Source organism: Nicotiana sylvestris, chromosome 7 (genome assembly GCF_000393655.2).
Source record: "Nicotiana sylvestris chromosome 7, ASM39365v2, whole genome shotgun sequence".
Lineage (NCBI taxonomy): Eukaryota > Viridiplantae > Streptophyta > Magnoliopsida > Solanales > Solanaceae > Nicotiana > Nicotiana sylvestris.
Genome location: NC_091063.1, coordinates 90,877,100 through 90,900,435, shown reverse-complemented (window position 1 = coordinate 90,900,435; position 23,336 = coordinate 90,877,100). Strand labels below are relative to the sequence as shown.

The 23,336-nt window shown below is 36.3% G+C and overlaps 1 protein-coding gene across 2 annotated transcripts; it reads left to right on the top strand.

Annotated features, from left to right (window-relative positions):
* The first annotated feature begins 6,855 nt into the window (after positions 1–6,855).
* LOC104210247 (potassium transporter 7-like) lies at positions 6,856–22,082 on the top strand. 2 transcript variants are annotated; one of them, XM_009759100.2, is made up of 10 exons: positions 6,856–7,472; positions 14,399–14,627; positions 14,726–14,974; positions 15,128–15,178; positions 16,064–16,324; positions 18,017–18,069; positions 18,227–18,341; positions 18,535–18,789; positions 20,080–20,602; positions 21,043–22,082. In XM_009759100.2, exons 1-10 carry the CDS (start codon positions 7,182–7,184, stop codon positions 21,578–21,580), a joined length of 2,565 nt encoding a protein of 854 aa, XP_009757402.1. In that variant the 5' UTR covers positions 6,856–7,181; the 3' UTR covers positions 21,581–22,082. The 2 variants fall into 2 exon arrangements, with proteins under 2 accessions (XP_009757402.1, XP_070006690.1); XM_070150589.1 differs by lacking the exon at positions 6,856–7,472 and adding an exon at positions 7,694–7,871.
* Positions 22,083–23,336: the final 1,254 nt, after the last annotated feature.

Sequence of the window (23,336 nt, the reverse complement as noted above, 5' to 3'; positions counted from 1 at the left end):
AATCATAAAGTTCTTAATTAGAGCAATTTGTTATCATTTTAACATTCAAATATCAATAAAGTGCAGCTAAGTTAGAGCGTAAATGGTAGCTAAACTACATAATTATAGCCTACTATCACTACATGTTTTGCATGTTTCAGCTGTGTGTTGCCCCTTTGATCCTCGACTCCTATGCTTGTATTTGCTTCTGAATTGTCCTCTAATTCTTGTACTTCATCACTCCATAATGACCTATCACCTCTAGCTGCTCCAGTTGACTTAGGTGATTCATTAAAAGTTTGTAAGGGCACTTCTTGGCATAAGTAATTTGTGGTGACATTTATATCTTCACGAGCTACCCCAAATCTCCTAGCAACCCAAACAACCGTCATTTCCTTACTTACATCATCCCTACTCCCATTAGCATTAGGAATTCATGTTGGAAAATATTAGCTGGAGGAATTCGTGTTGGAAAATGATTTAATAATTATGGAAGTACTTATATTAAAGAAAAAGTTTGAGAAGTTGGAAATAAATAAGGAAATCAAATTCTAAAAGAATTCTTTTCATTAACCGATTTCTTTTAGGTTTTGGAGCATAAATTGGAGAAGGATTTCGTCCAATCTCATGCCTATATACAACATCACATTTGTGTTGTAAATTGATTATCTTCGTTTGGGCTTCGTTCCCTTAGCATATTTTGACGCCGTGATTTTGATTTTTGATAGATTCAACGCGAGTGGAGGCCAATTCGAGGGGCAAAGGCGTCGCGAGCTAGAGATTTGACCAGATTGAGGTGAGTAATGATTGTAAATAAAGTTCTGAGGGTATGAAACCCCGGATTGCACATCATTGTGCTATATTGAGGTGGCGCACACACTAGATGACGAGCGTGGGGTCGTGCACTGTTGGGGATTGTGACTTAGTCCGTCCCGAATGACTATTTTGCCACGTATTTGACTGAAATCTATTTGCTATAATCATGATTTGGGCTGAATGTCATATTTGGGCTGAATGCCATATTTGGGATGAATTCCAACTACTTGAACCTTTAGGGGACTTTTATTGATATTTTCTCACTGTTCTGACTTTATACTTGAACTCAGTCATGTTATATTTCACTGTTTTCGCACTCAGCCATGTTTACTCTATTTTAACACTTAAATGATCTTTTAAATAATATGTTTGGCTGAGAATCATATTTTACCATTGCCCGAGTGGCTTGTGAGGATTTTGACTGAGTAAGGCCGAGGGCCTATATGGTGAGGAAACATTTGATATTGATTATGAGGCCGAGGGCCTGAGATATGTACACCACGAGGTGGCTTGTTGATATGAGGCTGAGGGCCTAGTGATGATGCCACGGGATGGCTTGATATTGCGTTTGGGCCGTAAGGGGCCCCTCCAGGAGTCTGCACACCTCGAGTGAGTGCGAGTACCCATTGTGATGTGAGATATAGCCCGAGGGGCTGGTATTGTTCTGAGATATTGCCCGAGGGGCGAATTTGTTGATATTGTGCCCGAGGGGCAAACCTTTATGTGTTTATTTTCCTTAATTGTCTGTCATTTACCTGCTTAAATTGTTGAAAAAGGTTTTCGTGAAGTTTAATTCGAGTTAAATGACTTTCACATAATTTTCACTGGTTTTACTGCTTCATTATAGTCTGCAAATGTGCTTACGTGATTTCCTGCTTTCGGTCTTTATTTATGATTATTACTCACTGAGTTGGAGTACTCACTTTACTCTCTGCACCCTGTGTGCAGATTCAGCCATATCTGGTCCCGCTCCCGAGTGCTGATCTTTCCAGCTCAGGCGGATCTGAGGAGTCTCTAGGTAGCTGTCGGCGTTCGCAACCCAGAGCTTCTTCCCTATCTTATTCTCCATGTTCTTAGTTACTGTATTAAACTCTATAGATTTCTCTGAGTATTTCAGATTGTTTAGAGGCTCATGACTAGTGACACCCCGGTATTGGGTTGTTTTGGGTTGTATTCTGCAAATTATGTTGTTATCTGCTTATACTTTGGATTATTTTATCATGCTTAGACTATTTCTTACCATTTAACTGTTAAATACTGAAATGGGAAGTATTAGCTGGCCTTGTCTTCACGAGAGGCGCCATCACGACCGGGTCCGGGTTTAGGGTCGTGACAATATAGGAAGGGTACTAGAGTTAGTACCCTTAATTATTGAGTTGTAACATAATATTGCTTTTTGAAGTTAGTGAAGTTTTGAAGGCAAATCCTATGAGAGTATGTCGTGGTTTTTTACTCACTTGAGCAAGGAGTTTTTCATGTAAAAATTAATGTTTCAGAATGAATTAGGACACTTAGTCCCAAGGTTGAAAGCCTAAGTTAAAAGAGTTAACCAGATATTGATTTATGTATAAATGATTCCAGAATGGAGTTTTGATGACTCTGATAGATCTGTATGGTGATTTTGGACTTAGGAATATGTCCGGATATTGATTTGGAGGTCCGTAGGTCACTTTGGCTTGAATTTGGCAAAAGTTTGAAAGTTGAAGGTTTGGAAGTTGAGAAGTTTGACTGATAGTTGACTTTATTATTACCGAGCTCATATTTTGGTTTCGGAAGTTGGAATAGGTCAGTTGTGTTATTTATAACTTGTGTGCAAAATTTGAGGTCAACCAGAGTTGATTTGGTGTGTTTCAACATTGGTTTTAAAAGTTGGAAGTTCAATAGTTCATTAGGCTTGAATTGGGGTGCGATTTGTGTTTTCGATGTTGTTTTATGTGATTTAAGGGTTCGACTAAGTTCGTATGATGTTTTAGGATGTGTTAGTATATTTGGATAGGGTCGCGGGGGCCTCGGGTGAGATTTGGATTGATTGCAAATTGAGTTTGGCCTTGTAGAGTTGCTGAATTGCTGGTGTCTGATTTCCTTATACGCGTTCACGAGAGAGGTCTCGCATTCGCAAAGAAGGCCACGCGTTCGCGAAGGTCTAGATAGTTTGTGGCTTGTAAGCCTTCACGTTCGCAGAAGATGGGTCACATTAGGCATTGGTTCAATGGTCATCGCTTTCGCGAGAGAGGCCTCGCGTTCGCGTAAGAGGAATTTTGGCAGTTGAGGATTTTGTGCTTCGCGTATATTATTTTCAAATCGAGGGTTTTGTCCCATTTTTCATCTTTTGAGCTAGAGACCTCGATTTTGGGCGATTCTTAAAGAGATTTTTAAGGAGTTGATTGGGGTAAGTGATTTTAATTCGGTTTTAATTAATATACACAAGTCTATCATTATTTTTACCATTTAATTAGTGTTTTGGGTTGAAAAATTGGAAAAATTTGTGGAAACCTTCATAAGCTATATTTTGAGGATTTGAAAGGCGATTTGAGGTCGGAATTGGCTGATTTGGTATAGTTGGACTCGTTATTGAATGGGTATTCGAATTTTATAAATTTTATCGGCTTCCGAGACGTGGCCTCGGGTTTGACTTTTCGACTTTGGTTAAAAAACTTAGCTTTATCATATGGAATCAATTCGTATAACTTGTATTGATTGTATTAAGTTGTTTGTGGCTAGAATCAAGTCGTTCGGAGCTGATTCACGAGGCAAGGGCTTATTGGAGTTGTAATTTGTGTGGTTTGAGGTAAGTAACACTTCTAAACTTGGTACTGAGGGTATAAATCCCTGGGTTTCGTGTTATATTGTTGGTGTTAAGGTGACAGGCGTGTGGGCGTGCACCGTGGTAAATACGACTCGGTTGATTTCGTGATACTGTATAGTTATCAAATCTTGTTGCTATTCATGTAATCCCTACGTGCTAGAGTAATTGAGTTGCGATCCATGTTAGAAATTATGCTTAGACTATATATTTATTCTGTTGGGACCCACTGAGGTCATTTTTGTTGTTGAGTAATTTGCTTAAATTGCAATTATGTACTCAGTCATATTCATCATTTGCATATAATATCTCAGTCTCTGTTATCATTTATTGTTACATCATGTTATCATTGTTTAGGCTGATTGACATAAGATTTGTGAGCCCGAGAGACTAGAGAGATTGATGACTGAGTTGGGGCATGGGGACCGTTTTGTGAGTGATATTTATGGGATCAGGCTGCACGTCGCATCAAGCTTTATTGATACATTTATGGGATCGGATTGCACGCCGTAATATGTCATGTTAGCTTATATTAGTGCTTGGGCAGGATCCGCCCCTCCGGAGTCTCACATACCAGCAATTAGCACAGGTACCGTTGAGTGTTGAGTGTGAGTACCGAGTGAGAGTGCTGAGTGATTGAGCGTACTGAGTGAGATTGAGTACTTTGAGAGTGTGAGTACATGAGTTTATTACTGTGTTGCATTACATGTAACATGCATATTTGACAAGTAGATATAGAGACGCAATATTCCTCATGCGGGCTATACTTGGTATATCCTATCAGTATTGAGCTTAAATTGTTGAACTTGAGAGCATGTCTACATCTCTGATATGTGTACGAATTGATTATGGGATTTCTCTAAGTTATTACTGTCATTTCCCTATTATATCTGTACTGTTATTATCTGGATTTGGACTGTAACTTTCTGAACTCGTTACTGCTTTCAGCCCAAGGTTAATCATATTACTTATTGAGTACATTAAGTCGGTTGTAATCATGCTACACTCTGCACTTCGTGTGCAAATCCAGGTACATCTAGACCCGGTGGTTGCTAGACTTGGAGCGGTATCTGCTGGGAGATTATTGAGGTAGCTGCTTTGACGCCCGCAGACCTCGACTCTCATTCCTTTCAGTATTTTTTTGTACGGTTCTATCTTTCAGAAAGTTGTATTAGACATTTAGACTGTGTTTCCACTTAGCAGCTCATGTACTTGGTGACATTCGAATTTTGGAAATTTTGTTGTTGAGTCGCAGTTATTCTAATCAGTTATTTATGAGATTTTTCACTCTTAAACTTATTACATTATGCTTTTAATTTAAAATATGTTGTTATTTTGTGCTTATCGACTTGCCTAGTAATGTGATAGGCTCCATCATGACATGTTGAGATTTGGGTCGTAACAACATGGTACAATGCACCTCTTCCCCTCTTGTGTGTAGGTACAACCTAAAATAACAAAAATATTTTAATTAAAACTTACACGCGTTTTTATGTTTACACGCATTTGATGAGTGTATGACATATATTATCACTAAATTATACCCCCTTTATTTTAATTTGTTTGCACCTTTTCGGAGTACGAAGGTTAAATTAACTAATTTTCGGTATGAATTCGAATGTAGATTTTCAAAATAAAATTTACATATTTTAAAATTATAAAAGGTGTACTATAAGATATAATAGGAATAATTAAAAATATTTAAAAATTATTTGTAAAAAAATATGATAAAAGAAAATTTTATTTGACTCCCCAAATAAAATAAGTTGATTCTTTTTGAAAGGGAGTAGTTAATTAATATATTTTTGCACCTGAATTTGTCATAATTAAATTTACTCACTTACTAAATTAATATTGTTTGAGATACACATCGAACGTATGTTTTACCCCCTATAGTACAAAATTAATAGCATATTTGTCTAAACTTCTAAAATCAACTTTTTTTTAGAAGCATTTTTTTCTTAAAAATACTTTTGAAAAAGTACTTTTTGTGAAAAATAGTTTGTGTTTGGTTAATTAAGTGAAAAATTATTTCTGAGCATCAATTAATGTTTGGTCAAACTTTTATAAAGTACTTTAAAATGCATTTTTCTTCAAAGTGCTTTTTGGAGATAAGCTTTTTAAAACTGCTTTTTTTTTTTTTTACTTCTAAAAGGTTGGTCAAAACTTCCAATTAAAAAAAATAAGCATTTTAAAAAATAAAAAAAAATGCTTTTTGCCTTGGCCAAACCGAAAGAAAACGGAAAAGGGTCAAATATGGCCTTATACTATTGAAAAAGGGTTAATATTATCCTACGTTATACTATCAGTTCAAATATACCCCTAACGTCATACTATTGATCCAAATATATCCCTTACATCATGAAAGTGGTACAAACCTACCCTTTCTCCGTTAACTGCCTCCCTTATGAACATATTTTATTGCTACCTCACCATTTCACCCTGTTTGCAACTACCAAATTCAATTACTTTGAAGTTCTATCATTATTTTGAAGAATTCACTGCCTCTACTTCCTCTTGCTTTTCAAAATACATGTTGCTTCTCCAGCCGATCCTGGAATTGTACGTACTTTTCAGTTGACCTTACAATTTTGTGTTTTATTTTGCATTTCCTTGTGTTGCCGCTGAATTTGTAAGACCTATTTAGGAAAAATTTAGTAGCACTTTTATTTTAACATAAAACGTAAAGAGAGAAAAAATGGTAGCCTTCCAGAAATGTGGTTGAAGAGAAAGAAACAAAAAAAATTAACTCTCGTGTCTGGGTTGTTTTTCTTTCTCACCATGGTCAATTTTGAAACCTTAAACTAGTTTGCCTGTATCTTTGCTTAGTTTTTTTATATAAAACAAAATGTATTTTCGTTCGTATAAGCATGAATTTTGAATAGCAAAATCATAATTTTCTCGGTTCACATTGTTTCATATTATCTTTAGTTGTTAGTATTTCTTTTGATATAGTTTGTTTGTATATCTATGATCTGTGATTTTTCTTCAAATGAACGGGAAAGAAAGGTTGTGGGGAAAGGATGAAAATGAGAGTATAATGGTGAGGTGGCAATGAAACGTTGTCATAGGGAGGCAATTAATGGAGTAAGGGCAGCTTTGTACCACTTTTACGATGTTAGGGATATATTTGAATCGATAATATGACCTTAGGGATATATTTGGACGGATAGTATAAGGGAGGACAATATTAGACCTTTTTCAATAGTATAGGGGCATATTTGACCCTTTCCCGGACAGAAAACGCAGCGTGTAAAAAAGTAGTTGCTACCTCCACCCCTTTACCCCCAACCCCCAACAAACTGCTTGATCCGTTCAAAGTAGTTTATAATTAAACCCAAATCTCTGTTAAATCTCATCCAAATCCTTCACAAATTTATAGGGCTTCGATTTCAATCCACTCTCTCAGTTTTTACACATTTTGATATACACAAATGCATACCTATACGTATACCTATACCTATAAGAAGACGCATAGTAAGAATTATTCAGTTGATTGATTTTGAATCGTACGAGAAGGACCTGTGAAGAGGATTTGACTATAGCATCAAATCTACATGTAAATCTCTTGAACATTTTTAAGATGGTGAATGTGGGATTGGAGAAGGATCGGGAGAATAATGGCGGATTAGCCTCTATGGATTCGATTGAATCGCGGTGGGTGTTTCAGGATGAGTATGATTCGGATATTAATAGTGTTGACCATGATACTGTCAATGGAGATGATGGTTCGACGCCGCGCAATGTCTTGGATTTGGACTCTGAGGATGAGGACGATAATGCCGTGCGTAAGCTGATCCGTACTGGCCCTCGCATTGATTCCTTTGATGTTGAAGCTCTTGAAGTCCCTGGTGCTCAGAAGAACGACTTTGATGTGAGTTTCTCTAGTTATGAATTTGCTGAATTGTGTGATCCAACTTTTATTTTCTTAATTATGCATAATTTAATTTGGTAAATTATTATATTTACATTCTAGAACCTCTTCACCTGTTTTCGGTTGAACTTGCTTGGTGAAGCTTGTGCATTAATTTCACTTGGTTACGTAATCAACGTTTTATAGAATATGTCTGCTGTTAGATGATATCTGCACTGTAAGGAAAGAACTGAAATGCAGAGGGTTGTGAAGCTTATTCGACCCCAAGAATGGTAACACTGATGGACAGAAAGGGAGAAAAAACAAAGAGGAGAGAGGGTAGTCAAGGTTAGAAGAAAGGAACAAGAAACTGAAGTATTTTTGAAGCAAAGGAGGGTACAAACGAAGTTGTTTGAACAGGTGCCAAATTAGTGTGAATTTAACTTTTTTGTAGGTAATGATAGAAGCAAAATACTCAATCAGGTTTTTACTTCTTTTTTTTTTGACAAGTAAAAGTTACGTTAAACTGTATACATTATCTAATATAGGACATATGTTATCTCTTTTCCTCACTTCTATTTAGTACCATGTCCTCTACCCAGTTTGTAAGCTAACATTTTCCTTAGCTTCTGAATTTCTGTGATCCTCCCAAAAGTAGTTATTGCATCACTTTTTGATGTTTGAGGTCATCCTTGAATGCTTATGCATCTCCAATTATTGCTTATTGCCTTATCTTTGATACTTGTAACTCTAACCATCACAAAGAAAATGTGTTCATTTTCTTGTTTTATCTTCGCATATGGTTGTTGTACCAAGAATGAAGAATGAATGCTCTTCTATAGTTTGCCTTAGCCAATATTTTTTTTTCCCTGATCAATAGTTAATAATTTAGTTTTGGCTAACGCTTTACTAAGAGGGAATTGCACTTGATAAAACTTAAAATTGGAAGAGAACTATAGCCAAATAGACTTCATCCTTAAAAAAGTGACAGGGTCACATGTAAAGACTGCAAGGTTATAGGTGGAGAAACACTAACCACACAAGATGAACTGGTAAGCAGATATGAAACAAAGAGAGGAGCGAAAAAAGAGAAAACTATCAGGCAACTGAGATTCTATGGTGAACACTAAATGGCATAAAGCAAATAGCATAGCACATAAGGACAATTTAATGAAGGAGGATCTGAGATTGGAAGCTAATACAGATATCCAGGAAATGACAAGTGCATTTAGAAAGTTGCAACTGAAGTTCGTGTGTATATGACTTAGGACCTTGACCACAAGTGTTCTATTGTTGGAATGAGGAGGTGCAAAAAGTTGTTAAAGCAAAAAAGAGTGGTACGGAAATTTGCTATAACAGAAAATAGAGAAGCCTTTTAAGAGTGTACGAGCACAGCCCCATTATGTTCCTTTAAATTTTTAAGATCAGCTGGGCCATCTCTGGGAAGTTGTTTCAAGAGTTGCGCTGGAATGAAGCTACATGAGACTCCCATAAAACAATGGCAAACTATCTCATTATGCATATTTTGGGTCCAATGGAAGGAGAGGAATAGTGGATGCTTTGAAGGAATTGGTTATCCTGTACATCAGTTGAAATATTTGTGTACCTCTTTTCTCGTATTGATCAAAGTATTAATGCATAAATACTCCTTCCTTTTCTATTTTATATGAAACTCTTTCGATCATAGTGTGTTCCAAAATTGGTTATCCTGTACGTCAATTGAAATATTTGTGTACCTCTTTTCTCGTATTGGTCAAAGTATTAATGCATAAATACTACTTCCTTTTCTATTTTATCTGAAACTCTTGTAGTGTGTTCCAAAAAAGAATGACGCTTTTATATACTTGAAAACTCTTTAAATTTGAATTTTAGTTATCCTTAATGACATACTCTTATAGCTATAGAAATGTAATGATATGTTTAGGACCTAAAAGTTCAAAGCGCATTTTTTCAGCAGTCTCTCTTTCTTAGCCTTTGTGCCGAGTGAAGCACTAACTATTAAAATGAAACGAAGGGAGTATCATAGGTCAAATGATAGATTTAACTTTATGAGTTGCTGGTAGAATAGTATCATGAACAATTTGTATATACTGTGATCACACACCTTTTTGGTGCGATCGTCATCAGTGAAATGCCCTTACCTTTTCTCAGTAAAGTGTATGAACAGTGTAGTGATAAGGTAAAAAGTTACTTAGTAGAGCTCGAGGTAAAGACTCTAATGACTTGTACTATAATTTAGGGACCCCAGGATGGAGAAAGAAATGCATAAGCAAGCACGACTAAGAGAGAAAGGAGTAAAGACTCTTCTTTATAAGTGAAGAGAGGACTTGAACCAAATTAAGTGTATTAAAAATGATTTTCAACCAGTTTTGACCAGGATATTGAGATCAAAGAGAGATGGCATGCTATTTCGATATCTTCGTACATTTGTGACAAATAGCCTTAACTACACTTGTACAATCAAATCTACTAAAGTAGAGGATGTTATAAAAAGTAGGAGGGCTAGAAAGCCTGTGGTTCAATTGGTATCCATGTTGAAGTTTGGGTAGTATGATTTATGACTAACCAAGCTATTCAATGTTGTATTTTGGGAACGGAAAATGCCAAATGAGTGGAGAAACAATATTTTGTTTTGGAGAAGTGATAAGGTCACATGTAAGAGTTGCATCTTATACTAGAATGAGCTCTAACCACCTAACATAGTCTGGTTGTCTTGGGCATGAAGTGAGAGAGAAGCTAAAAAGGAGAAGAGTTATTTACAGTCAAGGATTCGATGGTGGACACTAGAAAGGCACCTAACAACGTTTAAGGATAAATAATTGCCGGAGGAACATGAGAGTTAGAAGCTATCCAAGGGAAGGAAATGACAAGTTGTATTAAAAAATAGCAATTGAAGTTTTCCTCTTTATCACTGCGGTTTTTAGGGCGGTTGCAGACACCTCGAGTAGTCCACCGGGTGCTTGCTATCTCTTGCCAGTACATGTACCAAGTAATGCTGCACATCGGTGCTCAAACAGATGCAGTGATATCTAAAGTTGTTGATTCATTACTTAATGCGATGAGAAGCGAAGTGTTGTCACTTTATGGACGAAGCCGTGCACTTTACAAAAGTGTGTAATTCAAACAATGATGCGCAAATTGATCAGTTCTTTAAATCTCAACTTTGAGGAGTGAAATTAATATTGAAAATATTGAACTTTGGATTATAAAATTCATTATTTTAATTATTCCTTTTTAATGACTATTTTTTTTCATTATTATGGTACTAAATTCAATATTTGTTTTTTTTATATAATTTTTCATAATTTCCCGCTTCAGTCCAAATGTTGGTTAGCTCCAAGTCCCATGAAACTTGTCATTTTTTTGTGATCTTCACTTCTAATAGCCTGTTTGGCCAAGCTTCTTTTTGGCCAAAAGTGCTTTTGAGGGTGTTTGGCTAAGCTTATAAGCTGGTCAAACCAGCTTATAAGCACTTTTTAGCTTATCTACGTGTTTGGTAAATGAAAAGTGCTTATAAGCCAAAGATAAGCTATAAGCCATAAGTTGTTCACCCCCAACGTATGATTTTTCAACATATCAACACTTTTAGTTTGACGAAATTTTTTACTATTATATCCCTAAAATACTTCTATCTTTAAAACAAACTTCCTAACCCATCAATTGTTCCGTCACCTTCTTACCATTAACAAAAATCGGATTTTTCTTAGCATTATCTGGAGTGAGCAAGTTTGCATACTCTCATATAATGAATGTTTCCTATTAGAAATAAAGAAAATTTGAACACTTCTATTTTCTATATGAATATTTTGTGCACTATTTAAGTATATTTTTACTGACAAACTTTAGTCAAGTTATAATTATTGTATGTTAATTTATTATAAAAATAATTTATATTTATATAAAATAATCTTATCTAATAAAATTTAAACTAAAAAATAAATGAGACATAAAATAATTTCTATATGAAACAATGAATTTAAATCTTGCAAGAATAAGTTTCTAATTAGGGTAAATAGCTTTAAGGATATTTGAGTCATTTTAACCAAAAAAAAAAGAGCTTATCAGTATTTTTTACCAAACACTTCAGCTGCTTATCATCAGTGTCAGCACTCTTATCCAAACACGTAACTGTTTATTTATTAAATCAGCTTCAGCACTTAAAAGTGCTTTTCAACACTTAATGCTCATTAAAACAACATACCCAGTATTAAGTTCTTTAGGGTAAATGAGCATTAATGAGCACTTAATGCTCATTAACTTCTTTAAATCAGCTAAGCCAAACAGGTTTTTTTTTGGGTGTAAAGTATTTTTTTCCAAAGTTAAGATGTTTGGCCAAGCTTTTAGAAGGAACAAAAAGTGCTTTTGACGGGAAGGAGAAGCAGTTTTTGAGAAGTAAAAAAAACAATTTCTTCCCAAAAGCACTTTTTTGAAAAGTACTTTTGAGAAAAATGCTTAGAAGCACTTTTTAAAAGCTTGGCCAAGCACTAATTGTTGCTTAAAAGTGCTTTTCAAATTAATTAGTCAAACACAAACTGCTTCTCACTAAAAGTACTTTTCTGAAAATCACTTTTCAAAATAAGATGATTTTAGAAGCTTGGCCAAGCAGGCTATAAACATTGGAATGGAAAAGTATTCGCTTGGTGTTGCCAGTGCTAGGATTAGATCCACCTTTTTGGAGGCAATATCAATTGATGTTTGGGCATACACAAGGCCTAGGACCTGGATGCAATTGCTTGGTGGTGGAATGAAGAGGTGTAAAGAACTATTAAAATTAAAAGATTCTTTTATGGGAAGTTACCAATAACAGAAGATGGAGAAACCTTTGAAGAGTATAAGAGGGCAAAGAGAGAAGCTAAGAAGGCTATTAGCAAAGTCGAGGATAAAGCCTTAGACGACTTGTATGGTGTACCAAAAGTTTGGGATGCAGAAAGGGAGGGAAAAAATGCATAAGCTAGCAGGTCTACAAGAAAACATGGATAAAGACTTGAAATAAGTAATAGTTTTTAGACAAAAATGCTATTTCGATCAATTGCTCAACGCAATTTACGAGGATAACATTTCAGATTTCCATACATCTACGACAGGAAAACTTAGCTAAAAACGACTACTATGCCTCAATCCAAAAAAAGTTGGGGTCAATAGAAATGTCTATGGTCCGTAGTATCCCTATAAAGGTTTGTCATCAAGAGGTTGAGCAATATAAATGGTCAAGTTAATCCATATCATATTAATGAATGAATAAATACAAAATGATTGAAGAAAGGGTATCTTAGATTCTTAGTTCTGATATACAAGAACAAAACAGATATTGCAAAGCTTATATGAATTGTCATTAGTATTGAACTTATAAGTCATATAATGAAACTTTTGGAAAGAGTAATAAACAATAGACTTGGGCTAGCTTGGGCTTATTCTTGACAGATCCACTGCAGATTTTTGTTAAGAAGATTGAAGACTTTTTTATTCATTAATGGCGTATTGCTAAAGGTTACAAAATAGAAGCAAATATAGTCGTGGCTGTTAGCTCCAGTACAGATGATTAGCTAAAGACTAGGGAGCTAACAAAGTTAAATAACTATCAGGAGAATCTACAGGGATAGGAAGAAGAATATCCACACGATATTCATTGAGCTAGAGTTTATACAGATCAGAAGTGTGCCTTGAGTCCATACTTGTTACACAAGGTATGCATGTGCTAATCAGATGTATAGCCAACTTAAGAAACTCTGGCTACAATGTGGTTTTAGCTTTCTTGTTTTGCGAACCTTCATTTTATGGTTTCTCTTTTCTTTGACTTCATTCGGTGGATGTCCTTTCCTGAGGGTGAATACTAAATGAACCTGTGTACATAAGCTATCCTTAGACTTTTGTTTTGATTTGTTTTAGTAGGCATTAGACAGAATACTTGGAGTGTAAGTTCAGTGGTGCAACTTAGGTAGTGGACGAAGACGTGAGGCTTGATTCACAAGTCATACCTAGGAGGGCAAGTTTTAAATACCTTGGGTCAGTTATACAAGGGAATGGAGAGATCGACCGTCGACGAGTATGTTACACATCGTATTGGGGCGGGGTGGATGAAATGGAGACTTGCTTCCAGTGTTTTGTGGGATAAGAATGTGCCACCAAAACTTAAAGATAAGATCTACAAAGCGGTGGTTGGACCGACTATGTTGTATGGGATGGAGTGTTGGTCAGTCAAGAATTCCTATGTCCAGAAGATGAAGGCGATTGAAATGAGGATGTTGAGATGGACGGGCATACCAGGTTACATAGAATTAGAAATGAAGTTATTCGGGACAAGGTGGGCGTGGCCCCTATGGAGAACAAGATGCGGGAGGCGAGACTTAGATGGTTCGGGCATGTGAAGAGGAGAGGCACAGATGCACCGGTGAGGAGGTGTGAGAGTTTTGCCTTGGAGGGCCTAAGGAGGGGTAGAGGCAGGCCGAAAAAATATTGGGGAGAGGTGATTAGGCTAGATATGACGTTGCTCTAGCTTACTAAGGACATAACCAGGGATATGAAGGTGTGGAGGTTGAAAATTAAGGTAGAGGATTAGGACAGGTAGCCGATCGTTGTCCTTGTTGGTAACAATAGCTTTAGTACGTGATTTAGTGTTATTTGTGTATTCTCGTATCCCTTGACTTCTGCGATTACTTGTTATTGCTTTCTGATTACAATACCTAGTATATTTAGTTTTGTATTTTTGCTTCGGTTTTCTAATTGGTATGCTTGTTGTTGTTGCCCTTCCTTTTCCCTATCCTAAGCCGAGGGTCTTCCGGAAACAACCTCTCTGCCTTCTTGAAGGCAGGGGTAAGGTCTGCGTACACACTACCCTTCCCCGACCCCACTAGTGGGATTACATTGGGTTTGTTATTGTTGTTGTTTTAGTAGGCTTTCTTTTTAGAATACAGAGTGAATTATTGACTAATTTTCAAGTGTATTTGCAGGATGTCTCAGCAGGTAGGAAAATCCTATTGACCTTTCAGACTCTTGGAGTTGTGTTTGGTGATGTGGGGACGAGTCCCTTATATACATTCAGTGTGATGTTCAGCAAGGCCCCTGTCAATGGCAACGAAGATGTTCTTGGTGCATTATCCTTGGTTTTGTATACCTTAATCCTCATTCCTTTGGTTAAATATGTTCTTATTGTTCTCTGGGCCAATGATGATGGTGAAGGTGAGCTGACGTTTGAAATTTGGCGAGCTGTTTTACATCATTATGCTCTATACTTTGTATCTTCTGATTCATTCAATGAGTTTGGTTAATAACTGCAGGTGGTACATTTGCTTTGTACTCATTGCTTTGTAGGCATGCAAAGGTTAATCTTCTTCCAAACCAACTTCCATCAGATGCTCGAATATCAGGCTTCAGACTGAAGGTGCCATCTCCAGAACTTGAGAGGTCTTTGAGAATAAAAGAAAGACTTGAAGCATCATTGACATTGAAAAAGCTTCTTCTGATGTTAGTTCTTGCTGGTACTGCTATGGTGATAGCTGATGGAGTCGTTACACCTGCTATGTCAGGTATCTGTAGCCTTTCTTTACCTGTTAAATCTGTTGGTTGAGAGAAACAAGTCAGTACTGCCTTTTGGTCCTCTAAGGTCCTTTCTTTTTTTTGAATGAATAAGCTATTCTTTCCTATTTAAAGTTTAAGTTCTTTCAACTATGCTGATGCAGTAATGTCTGCTGTTGGTGGTTTAAGAGTTGGAGTTTCTGGGATTAAGCAAGGTAATGTAATCGTACTTCTTCCTTTTCATCTCCTTCCTTTTCTTTTTCTTTTTCTTCTCCTTTCGTTTCCTTGTTCTCCTTCTTCTTTTTCTTCTTGCCCTTCTTTCTTTATCTTCTTCACCTTCTCTTGAGCCGAGGGTCTACCGGAAACAGCCTTTCTACCTTACCAGGTAGGGATAAGATCCGCGTACACACTACCCTCAACCCTCCCTAGATCCCACTTGTGGGATTAGACTGGGTCTGTTGTTGTTGTTGTTGTTGTTGTAATGTAATCTTACTTATTGGCTGGGGAACCTTTACAGAATTGTTCACTTCTTGGAGTATATGTCTTCTGCAAGTATGTTGATCACTTAATTCTCTTCAACATGCCTTTCTGTAAACTGAAAACAGTTTTCTGGTAAATAGTTTGCTCTTAATTTCTGTTATACCATTCCTTTGGGACATCCATTACAATTGGAATGACACAAGGATGATTAGTGTGATATGTTCACGGATGACATGCACAAACTGAGGAAATGGTCCATGTTTTTCTTAAATGCAGTTTGCTTATGTGCATATGAGGTATAAACCTCGTTGACATTGCCTAGCTCAGTAATGAAAGGAATTTCTGGTTATATTACATTCTGTATCGTTTTGGTCATTGAGAATTCGTACCATTTAATAGTGGTGCTGCTCAAAATTGCTACGGAAGCTCAGTCGTGTGAGCTGATAGTTTTAGCCTGACAAGACTGATTTGTTGATGCACCTTGTATGAGGTGTTAGGTTTAACCTATGAGAATCAGATGATAGGATGGATATGATTTGCTCTTTCTACCATATGTGATATCATTATGCACTTGAAGTCCTTTTAGTTGTAAGATTCTTATACTCTAATGTCTTTTGCAGATCAAGTTGTGATGATCTCAGTGGCATTTCTTGTAATTCTGTTCAGTGTACAGAAATATGGGACAAGTAAAGTGGGGCTTTTCGTGGGTCCTGCTTTGTTTATATGGTTCTGTTCCCTGGGTGGAATTGGCATCTACAACCTCATTAATTATGATTCCAGGGTTTGGAGGGCATTTAATCCAGTTCATATATACTATTACTTTAAGCGCAATCCTACGAAGGCCTGGTACTCGCTTGGAGGCTGTCTTCTTTGTGCAACAGGTTAACTGTTGACCATGGATGTTTTTGATAGTTGACACTGAGCTTTTAATTGGAATCACACACAAAAATGCACTGTTATATGTTTCCTTTTTTCTTTTGTTTGTTCTTGGTTACTTGAGTGCACGGTGAACCTGACTTTTATGTTTGGACTTCTCTATTTATGTGCATGTACTGTTACAACGTCAGATGTTTTTTCAACCTCACTTCACTAACTTCTTTCTACAAATATATTCTCTTCTGCCAAAAAAATATTAAGTTATAGAACTGAATCATACCTGTTGTGGCATCGTCGGATAATCATTGAGTTGCTATTTATCCCTTGCAAATAGGGCTGCGGGATGAACTTGTTTCAGCTTTAAAAAGAGAACAAAAGACTTGAACTTACCCTGGATACCGCCTAAGTTGCTTCCTCTAAGAAAGATGGTTCTCTTATACCAGTTGTAACGGCCCAGGTCCAACTGTCACAGTTTTGTCCCCTTGGGCTTTGATAGAAAAGGCGCCTCAACAGTTGAATCTTGAACTTGCCCTTTTATGCCCCCTAATTTTTTCCTCCCATTGCGATGTGGGATTTATCCAAGACAAGCTTCATTGCGAACCCCCTTTTGAGTTCTACTACCACCGGTCCGTGGGCTGTACATCTGTTGCACATTTCAATAAAAAGGAAGTAATTGCAGTCTTTGAGTTGCCAATCATAAGGCAATATGCGAATTGATTTTTGTCAAAGAATTGTAGAGGAAAATTATGTTATGTACCATAAATTAAAACTATTCTTGAAAATATGCCTTTGAAGCATGAATGTATGGAAACATCATTTGAACTAAATAGTCCCTTTGGATCTTCACTTTTCCAGCTTTTCTGAATTCTGATCTTGAGCAATCAGGGCTTTTCACATATAGTTATTTTCTTTGTTCTTGTCCTAACCCAAGTTTCAAGTGCGCCTTTTATTTGTCCTCTATCTTTTGGAAGGTTAAATTCCATAAAAGTCTTGAGTAGTTTTGATTCATTATATGCAATAGAAAGGGGTTAAGCTTGTCTCTGTATCAGTGTGTTGTCATGGGGTACACCACAACTGAATGCTACTCTGCATCTGTTCTTGCATTATCTGTTAGTGATTGTGTCCTGGTAAACTTGTTTATGTTTTAGGATATTTATGTTTTAAGAACTTAATTTTGGGGTTTGGTCTAACAAAGTTAGGTGCAGCTCTTCCATTTTCTTGGTTAAAACATACACTTGAATTTTTTTATGACAAGTACTCAGATGAAATATATGTACAATAGATTTGACTCTTCGCCTCTCTTTTGAGAGAGAAATATCAATGGCTTAAACATTTCCATTTGGTATAGGTATCAGCCCATGGTAATTTCTTGATGTTTTTTCCCACTTGAATGAAGACATCTTATCCTCACCTTCTATGTCACCTTTTTTTTCTTCTTTTTTTAATCGGATGTCCCCGAGGGGTCACCTGTTTTTCTTCACTGTTGACATTTTCTTGGCCTTCTAAAGAAATATACTTCAGTGTGTGACTGTGTGTCTGTAAGCAATTTTCTCTATTTTCTTATTCTTTTTTCTCCATTAATTCATTTAAGAAACTTATAACTCCTCAATCTTCTTCCTCTTTTTTGGTAAATGTTGTTTTATATTTTTTGTCTTTATTTCTGGGATGTAGAGCTGATCATCATTTCTAAAACCCAGGTTCCGAGGCAATGTTTGCTGATCTTTGTTATTTTTCTGTGAGATCAGTCCAGGTATGCAGCAGCAGATCTGGTCATAGGATTTGTGGCTAGGGGGAGTGGGGTGGGGGGAGGTGTATAGATATAATTATACCTACCCCTTTTGTATTTTTGATAATTCTTTTTTCTGATTTTCATGGACGATTATTGAGTATCAACCTTCTTGTTACAGCTTACCTTTGTGTTCCTTGTGCTGCCATGCCTTCTCTTGGGTTACCTTGGTCAAGCAGCTTATCTTATGGAGAACCATGCTGACACAACACAGGCTTTCTTCTCTTCTGTGCCAAGTAAATTTCTGCATCTGTTCTTTCCCTGATAATCCTTTGTTTACTTAGTATGAAAAATAAGGATGACACATTTCAATATACTTTCTACTTGGAACTAATCAGTAATCTTCTATGATTTTGATGATAAAGGTTTATGAATCCAAAAGGAGCAAAAAATCAAGTCTTTTAGTTAAAATTTCCAATCATGTTGCAGGTGGAGCTTTCTGGCCCATCTTCTTGATTGCTAATGTAGCTGCACTGATTGCCAGCAGGGCAATGACTACAGCAACTTTCTCTTGCATTAAACAATCCACAGCCCTAGGCTGCTTCCCTCGCCTTAAAATTATTCACACGTCTCGAAAGTTCATGGGTCAGATATATATCCCAGTGATGAACTGGTTTCTTCTCGCATTGTCCTTGGTGATGGTCTGTTCTATCTCAAGCATATATGAGATTGGAAATGCTTATGGTAATGCCTGGTTCCTTGTTCTTTTAGAATTTATTTATTTCTTTGCTACTTCATTTGGTTCTTTTCTTTTGTTTATTCCTATTACTGCTGGATGTATGCTCTCTGGTGCATATGGCGAATAGTGAACGCCTTGATATTTATTTTTCAGCAAGTGTTTAAGGTCGTCCGATACAAAATTTAAATTTCCTGTTCATCTAAGATCTTGTTTGACCTTTGATTTGACCAAACTAACGTGAGATATGTCAAATCTCTTGGAAAACTTAGATCCCTTACTTTCTGTTCTTCTCAGAGAAGGGTTTTGCTCATATCATTTGGATTGACTCAGATCCTTTCATGTTGGAGAGGTTTTCGACGGGTTTTGAATTTGCATTGATCCAGGGGCCGTCTGCATGCACTTGGGCTTGCTTATTTATAATCTTTTTTGACTTTTGATTAAAACTTAGAAATTATATTGATTGATCTGGTGTTTGAAAGTATAAACCCTCCAAATTGCAGCATGTTTTCTAATTATTCATGAATGCTACAGTTTGATCCCTTTAATGGTTTCTATTTTTATTTTTAGTTTTTTAGTTATTAATCTTTATCATCACCAAGTTTCAATTAGTTAGGATATCAGTGTTACGTAACTAGAAGCTGCCACATAGATAAATCATTGGGGATCATTCCAAGTAACTAATAACTAATTGAAAGATTAAAGCTACTGCATCGTTTCAAGAAATAGAATTTTGTAGAGTGCATTTACCAGGACAGAAAAACAGTTGAATAAGTGTATATTAGAAAAAGAAACAACTTAACATCCAATTTCTTGTCCTTCATTGTTTTTTGTAGTTTGTCTTGAAATGATAAAAGTATGCATTTGATCTTGATCAGTTTATGATCCATGTTCAGTCAAATGTTGTTACGTAAAATGGGATGAATTAGTATTCAATCTTGTAGGTCGTGACTCTATATTTTCCATTTTTTGACAGGCATCTAAATATATCAAAGTGTATTGTACCAATCAGTTCCACAGGATGTAGTACATGTAATGACAACTGATTTGTGCGTGATGAAACTGAATATACTTAAGATATTAGGGTTTTGGCCTGTTAGGCAAGATAGCAGAAGAATATTCGTATGTTGCTTGAATAGTTAATGACAATTGCTTGGATTTCAATTTAGAGGTCCTGATCAGTTTGACTAGGAAAACAGTGGGGTGCTTCCAATTTTAATTAACTGATTTCTAGGCTGCATTATTAAATGAAGGCTTATACTGGCTTGTTCATGTCTGATGCATATCCTGTCTGACAGGAATAGCGGAGCTTGGTGTGATGATGATGACAACAATACTAGTCACTATTGTTATGCTTCTGATATGGCAGATCAACATCATTGTTGTGCTTAGTTTTGTCGTTATCTTCTTGGGGTTGGAATTAATGTTTTTCTCATCAGTTTTATGGAGTGTGGGGGATGGAAGCTGGATTATTCTGGTTTTTGCAGTAGTCTTGTTTTTTGTTATGTACATATGGAATTATGGAAGCAAGCTGAAGTATGAAACTGAAGTCAAGCAAAAGATGTCTATGGACGTGCTACGTGAACTTGGCCCCAACCTTGGAACAATCAGAGCTCCTGGAATTGGCTTGCTTTATAATGAATTGGCAAAGGGCATACCGGCTATATTTGGACATTTCCTCACCACTCTTCCTGCTGTTCATTCAATGATTATTTTTGTTTGTATAAAATACATTCCTGTTCCTGTAGTACCTCAGAATGAAAGGTTCCTGTTTCGGCGAGTCTGCCCGAGAAGCTACCACATATTTCGTTGTGTTGCCAGGTGATCATGCTAGCTTCTTTCATTCTCTGTTGGTACATTCTCTAGACTATCTGGTGTGATTTCTGTGGCCAAGGAGAACCTACTATAAATTTTACACTTGCATAGCTTTTGACTGACCTAATAAAGACTGCTGCATGACAGGTGATATCTGTAAATAGTTGTAGCATTTGGACAGTAATTTCTGTGATAAACCGGGACCTGTATCTTCAAGTGAACACCTACATTGTGATACCTAATTCTCGTTTGCAAACAAAATTTGCTAAATTGCCCAACTCTATGGGTAGTTCTTCTGTCATGATTCTCTTGGACCCATGCTTTGGATACAGATGAATTTCGACAGTTTTTCTTGGATAGATGCTTTCTCTTTTCTGCATTTGTTGTGTCTTTTTATGTGGAACCTGGCTACCTAATATTTCAGCCCTAACTCTTTGAACTGACAGATATGGTTACAAGGATGTTCGCAAAGAAAACCACCAGATGTTCGAGCAGCTACTGATTGAAAGTCTTGAGAAGTTCATTCGCCGAGATGCTCAGGAGCGGTCACTTGAAAGTGATGGCAATGGTGAATCAGATTCTGAAGAAGAGCATGCCTTTTCAAGGGTCCTTGTTGCTCCCAATGGGAGTGTTTACTCACTTGGTGTTCCTCTCTTAGCTGATTTTAGGGACACTGGAAAGGCAGTTATGGAGGAAAGCACTTCAGAAGAGATGAAGCCTGGCCCTTCCTCTGAGTCGCTCTTGTCCGATGCTGATCAGTCCTTTGAGAAGGAGCTCTCATTCTTACGCAAGGCCAAAGAATCCGGTGTGGTTTACCTCCTCGGTCATGGAAATATTAGGGCAAGGAAAAGTTCCTGGTTCATCAAGAAGCTTTTCATAAATTACTTCTATGCTTTCCTTAGAAAGAATTGCAGGAGGGAAATTGCCAGTCTGAGTGTCCCGCACTCGCATTTAATGCAGGTTGGCATGACATATATGGTGTGAGAATTAGCTTTCTGGAAAAAGCCCGTACTGATATATTTTGGCGAAAAAGGCAGTTTTAATGTCAAATTGCTGTTATGTCCCCCATATCAACTTGATGAGTGCAGACAAGTGTCCATATGTCTTCCTTGCACACACCACAGCTGAATTTGAAGTCCCTCGTCTTATAGCTTGGAAGTCTTTGCACTGATCCAGTTATAGTAACGAATATCTCTCCATAGTCGTTTGGGTTTCATTCTAACACTGCCTCGACCCCTTGCCTTATTCAGTGCTTCTCCATCAATTGAAGCTAGAAGAGCAGGGAATAAGGGAAGAATGGACAGGCAGCGATCGCCAAGATAGATACAAACTCATAATATTGTAATTCTTTTCAGTTACCCCTTGCCTTTATAGTAACTATCTCCATAGTCGTTTGGTTTTCATTCTGACATTGTCATTCTTATAATTTTCATGTCGAAACACCTTTTTAAATGTTGATGAAGTTTTCACTACATTGACAAGTTAATTCGTCTTGTGGAATTGTTGCCTTGCTCTTTATAGTAACTCATAATTTTGTTTTGTTCTTTTTATCTGTATGGATGGAATGTTAGCATTTTTTATGGTGCAACTAGTGTGTAAATACTGTCCTGGGAGGACATGTGGGACTGGAAGTTAGATTGGAACAATCAGCCACAAATGGTTGAAATATTTGTGCCAAAAAATCTAGAGAGATGTACCAGTTGTTCCATCTCGTGTCATGATAGGAAAAACTTAACATCCAACTTGATAAATCTCTCGACTGGTCGCTTCTTCATTACACACAACTATTACATAATGATTGAATATTAACTCATTAGTTAACGTTTTGATAGTTAATGAAGCGTTGATTTTTCTATGTTTTGGTTATTAATTTCAAATATTTCATTCTTTTAAGTAATCAATCACCATTCTTTCATTTTCTGTCTAGTAATTACCAGTAAACAAACTTGATTTTTGAGTTGTAAACTTGTAATGGGTGGATAACAGTTTGCCACATTGCTAACACATTTAGGTTCAATTTCCATTGCTAATATGGAAAGATACGATCACGAAATTAAAATTCTTGCTCCTAGCAGATTTAACTAGTTTTTTTCTTATAAAGTTTTTTAGTACTTTTAAATTTTTCTCAATATACCAAAAAAAGACTCCTTATATGCGAGTTTTGTTAGATATGCTTATAATTCTAAACTTGTGAGCTAGAATCTTTTGACATTCATCTTTTTCACGTAGAATGAATCACAAGTTTCACAACTAGTAAAAACTTTACTCTTTAGATTATATAGCATTTATTGATACAATTTCTAAAATATAAAACTTATTGGCATTTAGATTTGGTTTCCATGAAGTTTCTAAAAACTATTCTGGATAAAGTTTTGTGTGACTTAATTTTTTCTTCTTTTTAAGATGGAATTGGACAAGGAAAAGTATCAATTGTAACAACGCCCCACAAAAATTATAATTTACATTGATAATTGCTCCTGCCATTTCTTTTTTAATCTTGATTTGATAGTAATTTCGCAAGATAGTCAAAGGAAACAATGAGTGAAAGCAATTGTTGCTTTGATCTTTCCTATATTTGGAATGTATTAGTGTTTTTTTAAAAAAAGAAAAACATATTTGATGACAATTACTTTACATTCTTATATCAAATTTAATTTTTAATTATTTTTTGGCAAATTGATATTCAAATCCTATATTAAGTAATTCTTATTGATTAACTTAAACTTTTATTTTATTATGC

Excerpts from the sequence above, each read along its gene's own strand:
- LOC104210247 (XM_009759100.2), top strand. The coding sequence starts at position 7,182 with ATGGTGAATGTGGGATTGGAGAAGGATCGGGAGAATAATGGCGGATTA. Across the intron at positions 7,473-14,398 it reads CTCAGAAGAACGACTTTGAT|GATGTCTCAGCAGGTAGGAA; the intron begins GTGAGTTTCTCT and ends GTGTATTTGCAG. Across the intron at positions 14,628-14,725 it reads GGCCAATGATGATGGTGAAG|GTGGTACATTTGCTTTGTAC; the intron begins GTGAGCTGACGT and ends TAATAACTGCAG.